This window comes from Schistocerca gregaria, chromosome 2 (assembly GCF_023897955.1).
Source record: "Schistocerca gregaria isolate iqSchGreg1 chromosome 2, iqSchGreg1.2, whole genome shotgun sequence".
NCBI classification, from domain to species: domain Eukaryota; kingdom Metazoa; phylum Arthropoda; class Insecta; order Orthoptera; family Acrididae; genus Schistocerca; species Schistocerca gregaria.
Genome location: NC_064921.1, coordinates 451259293 through 451272800, shown reverse-complemented (window position 1 = coordinate 451272800; position 13508 = coordinate 451259293). Strand labels below are relative to the sequence as shown.

The 13508-nt window shown below is 44.6% G+C and overlaps 1 protein-coding gene across 1 annotated transcript in view; it reads right to left on the bottom strand.

Annotated features, from left to right (window-relative positions):
- LOC126325620 (neuroligin-2-like) overlaps positions 1 to 13508 on the bottom strand; it is a 402316-nt gene that overhangs the window by 318129 nt on the left and 70679 nt on the right. The window contains exon 2 of the mRNA XM_049995264.1: positions 736 to 1785. Coding sequence (XP_049851221.1) covers positions 736 to 1101 — 366 coding nt within the window. The 5' untranslated portion in view covers positions 1102 to 1785. The remainder of the gene's footprint in view (positions 1 to 735; positions 1786 to 13508) is intronic.

Sequence of the window (13508 nt, the reverse complement as noted above, 5' to 3'; positions counted from 1 at the left end):
ATTTGGGGACGGGCTCCAAACAATGAGGTCATTAGTCCCTCCGTATTAGGAAAGGATGGGAAATGATGTCTGCCGTGCCCTTTCAATGGAACTATTCAGGCAGTTGCCTCAAAAGTTTTTGGGAAATCACGGAAAACCTATATCAGGACGGGGGTTTGAACCGTCGTCCCTCCGAAAGCGAGTCCAGTGTGCTACTTCGATCAACCGAACATTGACGGGACATAATCGATAAACCAGTACATCTACAAAATCCTGCACTGCAACAATTTCGCGACTATGGGCTACTATTGATTCGTCAATATTTATGTAGCGGACTTCTTAGGACTTTTTCAGTCCATGACACATCGAGCTGCGGTACATGCCGGAGGAAAGGAGGTCAGACATGATGCCTGGATGTATCCTACGACTTTTACCATCTCAGTGTGAAGTAAATGTGTTTACTGCACTTGTTAGTTAAGTACATCGGTGTACTTCGAATGTTTAGCAGTGATTGTCGTTACTTATTTGCCGTGCCATGCAGTGAGGACATGTCGTTGAACATATGTGGTTGCTTCCATTGTGTGAATGAAGTACGGACTGTTGCCGCATGCCGCACTTCATTCCCCCCCCCTCCAGCCCTTTCCCTCAGATGTCTTTGTTGGAGTTCTGTAGGCTCCCCGCAACCCTGGACAATTCGTTCAGGGTGCCGTGAACAGACTACAAGTGTGGCACAACGTGTTACACAGGGCATCCCACCTGCCAGGCGAGCGGCGGCTGTGGCGGTGAGAAGCGCGTCGCGGGGGCGGCGTACGGCACGCCGAGGAAGGCCTCGACGGGCTCGAGGTGTCGCGAGTTGAGCTGCAGGATGACCCCGCGGATGGCGCCCGACCGCGTCTCCACGATGCGGGAGCTGTACCGCGGGCCGGCCTCGCAGCAAGGCGGCGACACGGTGGCCAGCGCGAGCAGCAGCACTGCTAGCAGCGGCAGCGGCAGCGGCGGGCGCTGGGGGTGGGGGTGGGGCGCCGGGACTGGCGGCGCGAGCACTCGTCGGCGACGGGCGTCGGCAGCGACGGCGGCGGCGGCGGCGGCGGCGGCGGCGGCGGCGGGAGGGGCTAGCGGCATGCCGCCGGCGCGGCCTCATCGCGGGGCCTCATCGCTGCCCGCTGCCACCGCCGCGGACCGCCCCTCCTGCTCCAGCTGCGGGCATCGCCGCCCGGGCTCCACCAGCCTACTGGTCTGTGCCGGCCTTTTAAATTCTCCCCTGGTACTATACCTCCACTCGTCAAGTCAGCAGATCCTACAGTTGCCACTTATATACACTCTCAGTTCACATACAAGTCACGAAGGTACAACCACGATAAGTGTTGAACATCGATTTACACTATGCTGCGCTTAGATGACTTCTTTACGTTGTCCGCAGCTCAATAAGAGAGCACCCTGTCATCACACATTTCCACATTATTAACTGGCCCTTGAAAAGTAAAATAGTCTCTTTAACATACTTCTAGCGTATCTGTCAATACGGAAATAGGTGTAATTCCTAATCAGGAAGTCCCCTTTATCCCTCAGGAAATAACGATTTGTCCACTTACTTTAATGAGGAAGGTGTCTGAGTCAACCACAGCGAGTGAGCCAACACTTGAAAATATCGCCAGTATGAAATGTAAATTTCTTTCGTACGTGTTCCAGAAGCGAATCCAGCACTGATCCACCGAGCGCATTAACAGGTGCCCTTAACCATCATTAGTCACACTCAGTGTTGAAAATCTTGCTGGAATATGAAGCTGTTCCTCGGACATCTTCTTCCTGCAAATAAAAATGCCTGCTCTTAGAACCATCGCGCTACTGCTTTAAAGTAAGTTATATACTAGAACTGAAATTTAATTTGTAGCGTAATGAAATATAAAAGAAGAAACTTTTCTAAATCGTCTCTGCATTAGTCGTACTTCTGCATAGCTGCAGCAGTACACATTTTCAACAAAGGCGCTGTGTGCCTCTTACTAATACTTATCAATTCCTGTCTTCATCACCACTTACATGAAAGAAACAGAATATATATATATATATATATATATATATATATATATATATATATATATATATATATATATAAATTTCGTTCAGCTACTCACACTACACTCCAACTGTTAAAGATGTTATTCTAAATCGAAAAGAGGGAAAGGAAAGCATTTCTGAGGCCATCGAGTTCATTTTGTTTACTGTCAGTATTGCTATAAGATTTTCTAAGAGTTTCAATAAAGGAACTAAAAATTTAGCTAATAAATTACACTAGCTTTTGAGGAAGAACATTAGACGTACATTAGCATAAGAAGGATATGGTCAGGATATGGTCTACTCCAAAGTAAGAAACAAATTATTTATTCACCACGATGAAAGTTTTAAACGTTGCAAATTCAAGATCAGTCTGATGTTAAATCGTTAAAACTAAGAGTTAATAAGTAAGAATTACTATTTTACCCTTAATGTTTATGAATATTACGCACAGTCTTTCATCATACTGAATGAGTACCGCTTGGTTGCTCTTGCAGCTAATGTTTTAACGACCAGTATCGTAGCTTCGAGGCCATATCCGTTAAACTGGAAAAAAGTGTTCGCTACAACTAGGCTGCGTTATAGTTACAATCAATAGCGAGAAAAAGAGTAAATTGTTTCCATGTTAACTCATGGCATTAAACTTGCGACTTGGACAAGACCGAGCATTATGTGTCTAAATAAATGCCGCAGTTATAGACTGGTTAGGTAATCAGAAAGATTGGGTCCACAATTTTTCGAGCTTGCCAAGAAATTTCTTTGAAAAACTGTAACAATCATAAAGAAATGTCCACCTAGCCTAATGCAACACACAAGCAATAACGGACTGAAACACTCTGTCGTCCAATCCGGATTCATGTGAATTATCAGAATCGACAGCAAACCAACCCCGACAACGATAGTTCAGGTATACATTCCGACGTCGCATGCTGAACATAAAGTAGTGAAAGTATATCAGGATATTGAAATGGTAACAGAGTACATAAAGGGAGATGAAAATCTGATAATCGTGGGAGACTAGAATGTTCTTGTAGGGGAAGGAGTTGCAGAAAGGTTACAGGAGAATAGGTTTGGACCTTTATACTGTTCATTCCATCAAACGGATCCTGTAATTCTTCCACATATTCACCGAGAAAAGCAGTGTCATTAGCGAATTTTACCATCGATATCATCTCCCGCTGGATTTTAAAGCCACTCCTTTCACTTCCCTTTGAATTCCGTCAATGTTTCTTCGATGCGTAGTTACAACAGTAAGCGCTAAATACTTCATTCCTGTCCTATGATATTTTTAATCCGGGCTCTTCGTTCTTAGTATTTCAGTCGTTTTTTGTTGTGCATATTTTATATTAGCCGCATTTTCCTATAGCTGTTTTACGACAATTTTGAACATCTTGCTTTATTTTAAACTGGGTAACCCGTGTTGCACGTCAATTAAATCTATGAGGGTGTCTTTGTTTTTCCTCAGCTTTGGTTCATAATGAAGCGCAAATTTTTACTTCTGAAAGACAAACTGATCGGCATGTAATTTAACATATATTTTCTTCTCCATTCTTCTGTATACAATTTTTTTCAGCAGCTTGGTTTCTGGAGTTGTTCCGCTGATTATGCGGCATTTCTAGAGTTTATCAGCTCTTCGTACCTTCGTAATTTTGTGGATGATGTTTTCCCGAAAGTCTGATAGTAGCAGAGTATCTCATAGACTGTACACATTGATTTGAATTGTCGTTTGGTTGCTCTTCCCCCAGTGACTTTAAAAATTCTGATGGAATGTTATACAGTGCGTAGATTTTAAGTTGACAAAACATAATAGCTGGAAAAATAAGCTTCACGCGATAAAAATGTGTAGAATACAAAGTTAATTATTTTGTAGGAGGACATTTGCTGAAGCTAATATTAGCCCACCACCACCCGGGTGTTGGGGCGGGAGGCAACTTTAAAATTTCAAATGGGAACCCCCATTTTTGTATTGGACAATCAGATTCTACATAAAAAAAACTACGTACATTTTGCCTTAAACATTTGTTTTCATTCTGGGTAATTCAAGAAAATCCATGTTCTAATTTTTGCGTGTATAATGGTTACGGATAAATAAAATGAATAGTTAAATTAAAATAAAATTGGATTAAAAATGATTAAAAGTTGTGTGGCAGCATGACCACGCAACAAACATAACTTACCCGAATCTGCGGGAAAAAATTAATAATATTTGGGTCTACATTTATAAAAATCTAATTCTCTCTCTCAAAATCCACCTTATGGGGAGAAAGGGAGAGTTTTATTTTAAGCGAAGCAAAATTTACGAAGTAAATATTTTTTATTTATCCGTAACCATTTTCCACACAATTCTCAGAACATGGATTCTCTCGAATTACAGCGTCAGCTACCAAGAATCAAAACAAATGTTTCAGACAAAATGTACGTAGTTCTTTATGTAGAATCTGATTCTGCAATAAAAATCGTGGTCTCCATTTGAAATTTTATAGTTTCCTTCCACCCCAGCCCCAGTGGGCTGGGGTGCCCGGCTAATTTTAGCACCAGCAGATGTCCCCTCGAAAATAATAAACTTTAGATTTTACACACATTTTCATGTGAAGTTTATTTTTCGAGTCACTCTGGTTTGATAATTTAGAATTTACAAGCTGTATATCCCATTTGTTTTATCTGAGCTAAATTCATCCAAAATGTATTTAAATACTTACTCTAATACTTGATCCCATATGTTATCCATTTTGACTCAAATTTCTTCTTCTATCATTCATAAGACACGTCCTCCCATCACAGAGACTTTCAAGTATCCATTCTCTGTTTAGCAGTGGTATTCCCACTGCATACTTACTAAACGTGTTTCCAGATTCACCGAAGGTTCTTTTGACTCAGCTATGCGCTGAGGCAGTGCTTCCGATGATCATTTGCTCACATCTTTCCTGCAGCCACTTAGCCTTGGCTACCATGTACTTACTATTTATTTCCATCCCAAGGGATTTTGCTGTATTACTGACTTCCCTTAACATTTTAGTAAGTCTTTCTTTCCTCAGTCAACTGAATTGTTTTATATGTTACCCAATGATTCTACGCAGTTATCTTACTTGTACCTTTGTTTATCTTTCCCTTCTGTGATTGCCCATTTTGGAAATTCCACTCCTTTTCATCAGGACGGACTCCTTTGGTGTTTCTTATCGCATTGTCCACATGTTTACCGAACTTGAAATGCCTCTCATTATTCTTCAGTATTTCAGTATAGCATTTCCTTCTACACTGAATTCTTTGGATGATCCACTATAATTTTAGTCATCATTAAATTGCGATCTCATTCAATATGTGCACATGGGTACGCCTAACAATTAAGTATCTGATTTCGGAATCTGTGTCTAACCGAGAAGTAATGCAGCTGGAACGCGCCAGTGTCCCCGGATCTTTCCCTAGATTACCTAGGATGTTTTTTTTAACGGAGTATTCCATATTACCAGCTGAGCATAATTGCAGAAATCAGTCCTTCTACTGTCTCATTCCTAATGCCACACACATTATCTTCCGTAAACCCTCATCTGTGCATTCCCACATAACCGCGTTCCATTCCCCCCAAGAGTCTTAGATTTGTTTTACATACTTTATTACCCGTTCAATGTCCTCATGTCATTTCTCTTTATGTTCAACTGTTGTTTGCGACGATGACACGTATACCAGAACTATTGTTGGACTGCTTTCCAATCTACAGGGAACATCGGGTCACAGTATCTCGCTCTCTGCCCTCCATCCCTAAACCTAATGACTTGTTCTCCAGTGATACCATTTTCTACTGTTGTTGATATCAACATATATTCGTTTGACCAGAAATCTTACATTCTTTCCATTTCACTTCACAACACACCTCTATATCCAGACTGAGTCCTTACATTTTCATTTTCAGATTTTTTGTTTCCTACAACGTTCAAACTTCGAACATTCCATGCTCCGACACATACAGAGTTAACTTTGCTTTGTTATTCCATCGTTTTCTCGTGGTCATCTCCCCCTTGGCAGCCACTATTCGGAGCTGCGAATAGGTGTTGTGTTGATTATTTTGCCACGAATGGACGCTCTGTCCAGCTGACAAGATAATAAACTGCTGATATATGTAACAAATACATTAGTACTTCATTACATTATCAGCTGGATATAGTGTCCATTCGATATTTCATATTCAGTATTCATCACAAATAACGTACGGTAAGTGAGTTACACTGAGGTGACAGAAGACATGGGAAAGGCACACATACAGTTAGCGGTAGTATCGTGTACACAAGGGCAGTGCATTGACGGAGCTGGTGCTGTCGCCTCGACCACCACAGGCGTTCAGTATTGTTACACAGAATGAGTCAGCAGGAAAGGTACATGCTTTGAGAGGTGGTAATACTTGTCATTCTGAACAAAAAATTTCAAATAAACTTACGCCCCTTCCTTAATAGTATCCAATATACAACTGTAACAGGCGTCAGGCACATGTCCTCCTTGTACTCCTCAGGTGATTCACGTGAAAAGGATTCCGACGTTGTTATGGCCGCACGAAAGGAATAAATAGACATTGAAAGTGAAATGGTGGATAGAGATAGACGCGTGGGACATTCAATTTCGGGAATGGGTACGGAATTCACTATTCCGAGAACCATAGTGTCAAGAGTGTGCCGAGAATACCGAACTCCAAGCATTGGCTTTCAGCGGCGTCCATTAGCGACCGAAAGCAGCTATGTTTGCGTAGAGTTGTCAGTGCTAACAGAAAGGCAACACTGCGTGAAATAACCATAAAGACGAAAGTGGGATTACAACGAACATATCCGCTAGGACAACGGTCATCTTCAGGCCATAAAATACTGACCGTGGTTGAGTCAGTCACTATGCACTTCCATCGACGTAAATATCGTACATTAAAAAATAATAATTATAACATTTGAAACTTCCTGGCAGATTAAAACTGTGTGCCCGACCGAGACTCGAACTCGGGACCTTTGCCTTTCGCGGGTAAGTGCTCTACCATCTGAGCTACCGAAGCACGGCTCACGCCCGGTACTCACAGCTTTACTTCTGCCAGTATCCGTCTCCTACCTTCCAAACTTTACAGAAGCTCTCCTGCGAAACTTGCAGAACTAGCACTCCTGAAAGAAAGGATATTGCGGAGACATGGCTTAGCCACAGCCTGGGGGATGTTTCCAGAATGAGATTTTCACTCTGCAGCGGAGTGTGCGCTGATATGAAACTTCCTGGCAGATTAAAACTGTGTGCCCGACCGAGACTCGAACTCGGGACCTTTGCCTTTCGCGGGCAAGTGCTCTACCATCTTTTTTATTTTTTGTTTATTTTTTTTTTTTTTTTTTTAGGAAGGGAAAATAAACGTGTGCTCCGATTTGTAATGAAAATAGAATGAACATAGTACTTATGAGTTCTAGGCTGCCGTTGCCCAATATAAGAAAAGAAAGGAAATGTCTTCTTGAGGTGCACAAAAGACTATCACATCATTGTCGAAAGGAAAGTTGCTCCGCTCCTCTGCCAGAGAAGGAAAATGTTGAGAGGAAAATGGGAAAGAAAAAAGTGCCTTCTGCATTGGTGAGCATCTGAATACTATCTTAAAATTCAGGCTAGAAATAAAGTCCCAGGAAGCAAATAGGATTCATACATACAGGCAACTGGCACCCTCTAATATCCAAATACTGTATTTGAAGCATTTAACCGTTAATTATGATTTTCAGCATATTTCCAAATATCCTCCTGTAGTCACAATGTTGGCTTATTTTAAAGTGTTCAATTTCTATGTAAGAATAATAGTCTAGAAAAGTAGCATGCCTATTCTGCATAATAAACGATGCTGTGTGGCCCATGATCCACGTTGTAGCGTTGTTTTTTGCTCGTGGATACCTCAGTTTTTGTGGCTGAGTGATCTCTAAAAGTTCTACACCACTGGGCGTCGTACGGTCTATCACTGACAATCGTTGACGAAGGAATGTTGTAATTTCTTCTGCATGTCCGCAAGTGAACCTATGAAGGAGCGTATCGACTCTTCCGCATGCGTCACAGTTGGCCGTTGGTTGAAGGCCTATTTTATGTAGCTTTTCATTCGTTGCTACTTTATCGTTGACTGTGAGATACCAGTCTGCTATGACGCGTGATGGTAACATGTCGTTGTGCACATTCCGCCATATTTTACTCCAATGTGTATGTGGATATTTTTCTTCGAGACGATTCCTGTGGTTTGTTGTCATGAGAAGGTCATAAAGCTTCCTGTTCGTCAGGCTTCCGGTATCGACGATGTTGTGTCGAATGTAGCTCATTTCCATGTAGTATAGTCGCACATGTCGGTAAGAAAGTGGAATGCCGGCGATATTAACGGGTGGGTCCAAGCTATGAGGTTTCCACCGCTGAATGAGGTTTCTGATGAGACTGGTCCTCCGGGCACGAAACTCCTTCCTGATGCGATTTAGGAGCAGGGTGACAAATTCTTTGTGTACTTTAATGAGGTTAAGGCCACCTTTGGACGAAGGTAAGGTTAAGGTATCGAATTGAACTTTGAAACTTATGCCCCCTAAAAATAAACCAACATAACGCTTGTTGTATACTCTTGGCTAGGTGGTCGGAGATTGGAAGAATTTGCGCCAAATAATTCATCTTGCTCGTAATGGCGATCTCGATGGTCTTAACTTTCTGTACTATGTTCAAGTCACGGTCGGAGTGAAGCATCAAAGCAGCACGTAATTTATGAAGCATGTGTGACCAGTTCTTCGTCAGGAATTTGTCTGGTTTGGCTTCAAAAGTAACACCGAGGGTTCTGTGAGAATCCTTTACCTTGCACCAGGTAACATGGGATATGTCTCCGATACCGCCACCGATCTGCAAAACTGTGGTTTTAGTTCTATTGAGTATTGCTCCTGAAAGAAACGTGAATGTTTGTAGAAGAGTTGCTGCTGACAGAAGTTGTTGCGATGATGACACAGTTACGCATATATCGTCAGCATACGCAATGCATGGGATAGTGACAGACTCGACGCTAAGCCCGATCCCGCTATGCACTAAGTTGTTCAGGAGCGGCTCTACTGCAATGGCGTACAAAATCATTGAGAGAGGACATCCTTGGCGGATGGACTGCTCGATGGAAACTTCTTTTGTAAAATGGCCATTAATGAGAATCCGTGAAGAGGCGTTTGTAGTAAGTTTGCGAATTAATTCTATGACATGAGGTCCAAATCCTAGTTTCTTCATGCTTTGAAAGAGGAAATCATGACGTACACGGTCATAAGCCTTCTCAATATCTAGAAAGATCAGAGCGCCCTGTCCTTTAGTTTCAGCATATGAACAGATGATGTCCCTCAAATCGCAGGCAGCTGAGATTGCACTTCGACCTTGCACTGCACTGTACTGGTAACTGCCTAAAACCTTGTACATAACGGTTTGCATCCTTAGCTTAATCGATCTGGTGATGATTTTGAAGTCGGCATTCAGGAGTGTGATGGGTCGCATGTTTTCGACCTTCCTGCTGTTCCCTTTTCCCGGTAAGGGCAGGATGATACCTTCCGTAAATGCCTTGGGTATGACTTCCAGGCGCCAGAGTTGATTCGCTATCTCGAGGAGTGTCGGACCGAGGACGTTCCAGTATCGCTGGTAAAACTCAGCGCTGAGACCATCAGCTCCTGGTGATTTCCCTTTCTTTGCACTGTGAACCGCCAGTCGGATTTCGTCCTGTGTGAAAACAGATTCCAACTTTGCATTATCCTGTTGTGACAAGCGACAGCTCAAGGTCCTAAGAAAATCCTCGCACGAGTGTTCATCAACGAGTTGCTTCTTGTAAAGTTGACTATAATAGTCGTAGACGTGCGAGATGATGTCACGTTGCTTCGTGATGGCATTCTTAGCGTCATCAACGACGGCTTCAATCAACATGGCTTTACACCGTTTCGTCGTTCTCAGGATGTGATACAGAGAGGCCCGTTCTTCGGCGGCAACGTCCTTAGGGTGGGCTCGCACGATGATGCCATGCATTCGTTGGCGTTGTATCGCCGTGATTTTCGCTTTATATCGTTTGATCTTTACGTCGATGTCTCGAGAAGGGTTGTTTGTGCGACTGTACAGTTCTCTCAAACAGCGATAATAAAATGCAATAGTCTGTTTCAGCCGAAAGCTTTTTTATCGGGCGTAGGTCATGACGGTCAGGCGTAATTTAGGCTTAGCACACTGAATCCACCACTGTAGAACGCTAGCGTAACGACGTCGGTGCCGCTGGAGCTGTTGCCAGGTTAAGTTCACCTCCTCTTCAAGTTGGGCATCCTGCAGAAGGCTGACATTCAGTTTCCAGTAGCCCTTCCCGCGGTAAATTGGCTGGCGGTGTAGGTTGAGGTAACACTGATATGCACAATGGTCGGAGATATTGACAGGAGCTATGTCACAGTTCACAGTGTGTCGCTGGAGTGCATCGGACACATAGATCCTATCCAGCCGACTGGCAGAATGACTGGTTACGAAGGTGTACGCTACCCGTTCACCGTGCAGTTGTTCCCATGTATCGTGAAGACGCATGCCATGAATTAAATGTTCAAGTTCGATACATCTGTTCGTTATAGGAGTTTGGTCTCTGTCGTTGAGCACACAATTGAAGTCACCACCAAGGATGAGATGTTCGCGATAACGGCTAAGAAGAATGGGAACCTCGGTTTTATAAAACTTAATTTAATGTGCCACCTGAGTGCCCTAATGATCTGATTGCACGTTCTCTGTCACTGTACGGCGCTGTTTTGTCAGTCACAAACGAAAAATGGTGGAGTGCCTATCGCTACCAAGTTAACAGCGGGTTGCGCAGTCTACGTGTAGACTTGAAAAAGCATATACCTTCGTATGTTGCCATTGGCGGCTGTCGTGCACAGGTAACTTACATTGGTCAACTCCCTACCTGTTCGATCTGCCATTCAACTGAACATCTGCGGATGAACTGTACACGTAGACGTCCATTTCAACTTCCACGGGAACGTCCTGCAGGCGGTAGTGAAAAGCTAGTACCACCATTGAGTGAGGTGGTCGCGGGGACTGTACCACCACCCCGGCAGCCGGAACATGTCAGCGAGGCGGAGGTGCCAGTTCAGGTGGAATGCAGTGACAAAGACATTCGCGGTAGGACGGACGTCGATTCGGCACCGTTATCCTCATCGGGGCAGTTACCGCTGGATACCAACGATGCGCCAGCCACCTCTGAAACTAAGCCGTGTTAGATACAGGAGCGGGTGCAGATCAGTTTGCCTGAACCACCCCTATCGGTAGAGACTGTAGCAGACACGAAGAAAGGCTGCCGAAGGAGAAGCAAACGGAATAGTAGCAAAGAGGAAAAGTCGAATGATTTAGGACCCGTACACATGTCAGAAAGTGGCAGCGAGACTGAACCTCAATCTTCTTGCTCCGTGCGCTGCGAGGACACCGCGAGGCAAGAACGCATTCGTGAACAAACCAAACACCTGAAGGCACTACTGAGCGCTGAAAGGGATCAGAGCACCGTAACGGCCTAGAGGAAGAGCGAGCACAGCAGCGAGCAGCTGCAGCAGCGCTCCCGCAGGAACTCGCTGACGTCAGTCGCAGCCCCGCGTGGTGGCCAGGCGGATGCGACCACGTTGACAGACTCAGCCGGCGGTGGCGGGCAGGGCGGCGCGCGCACCGCGCAGCACCCCGACAGCAATGAGCCGTGGTGGCAGCAGAACGAGGAGATGCAGCAGTAGCTGCTCTCGCGCATGACCATCGCGCTGCGACCTTCCCCTCCCTGGCCCGTTATTGGTTTTGACATTTCGTTTCGTACTCCAAACGTTACCAACGAGTTTGGTTCAAAGCCGGAGAGAAGGACGATGCGAAACTCACAGCTCATTGTCCTCTGAACCATCATGGGTGACAGCCAAACCTACAACATTACCACACTTAACGTCAATAGAATTCAAAGTGCGGTGAAACTCCGTTCGCTCAATGATTTCTTGTATGGTACCAGCGTTGACATTGCTCTCCTACAGGAGGTAGTCACAGCCTTAGAAGTGCCCGGTTACGTTCTTATTGATAACATCAATCTTCAGGTAGCTGTAGGCACTGCAATCCTTCTGCGCGACGGTATACACTTTACGGATGTGCAGCGGCTGCCCAGTGGTCGTGGCATTTCTCTTCGAGTGAATGGTGTGCAGATTGTTAACGTGTACGCCCCCTCAGGTAGCACTCATAAGAGAGATCGTTCAAAATTTTATAAAACCGAGGTTCCCATTCTTCTTAGCGGTTATCGTGAACATCTCTTCCTTGGTGGTGACTTCAATTGTGTGCTCAACGGCAGAGACCAAACTCCTAACACGAACAGATGTATCGAACTTGAACATTTAATTCATGGCATGCGTCTTCACGATACATGGGAACAACTGCACGGTGAACGGGTAGCGTACACCTTCGTAACCAGTCATTCTGCCAGTCGGCTGGATAGGGTCTATGTGTCCGATGCCCTCCAGTAACACACTGTGAACTGTGACATAGCTCCTGTCAATATCTCCGACCATTGTGCATATCAGTGTTACCTCAACCTACACCGCCAGCCAATTTACCGCGGGAAGGGCTACTGGAAATTGAAAGTCAGCCTTCCGCAGGATATCCAACTCGAAGAGGAGGTGAACTTAACCTGGCAACAGCTCCAGCGGCACCGACGTCGTTACGCTAGCGTTCTACAGTGGTGGATTCAGTGTGCTAAGCCTAAATTACGCCTGACCGTCATGAGCTACGCCCGACAAAAAAGCTTTTGGCTGAAACAGACTATTGCATTTTATTATCGCTGTTTGAGAGAACTGTACAGTCGAACTAACAATCCTTCTCGAGACATCGACGTAAAGATCAAACGATATAAAGCGAAAATCACGGCGATACAACGCCAACGAATGCATGGCATCATCGTGCGAGCCCACCCTAAGGACGTTGCCGCCGAAGAACGGGCCTCTCTGTATCACATCCTGAGAACGACGAAACGGTGTAAAGCCATGTTGATTGAAGCCGTCGTTGATGACGCTAAGAATGCCATCACGAAGCAACGTGACATCATCTCGCACGTCTACGACTTTTATAGTCAACTTTACAAGAAGCAACTCGTTGATGAACACTCGAGCGAGGATTTTCTTAGGACCTTGAGCTGTTGCTTGTCACAACAGGATAATGCAAAGTTGGAATCTGTTTTCACACAGGACGAAATCCGACTGGCGGTTCACAGTGCAAAGAAAGGAAAATCAAAAGGTCCTGATGGTCTCAGCGCTGAGTTTTACCAGCGATACTGGAACGTCCTCGGTCCGACACTCCTCGAGATAGCGAATGAACTCTGGCGCCTGGAAGTCATACCCAAGGCATGTACGGAAGGTATCATCCTGCCCTTACCGAAAAAAGGAAACAGCAGGAAGGTCGAAAACATGCGACCCATCACACTCCTGAATGCCGACTTCAAAATCATCACCAGATCGATTAAGCTA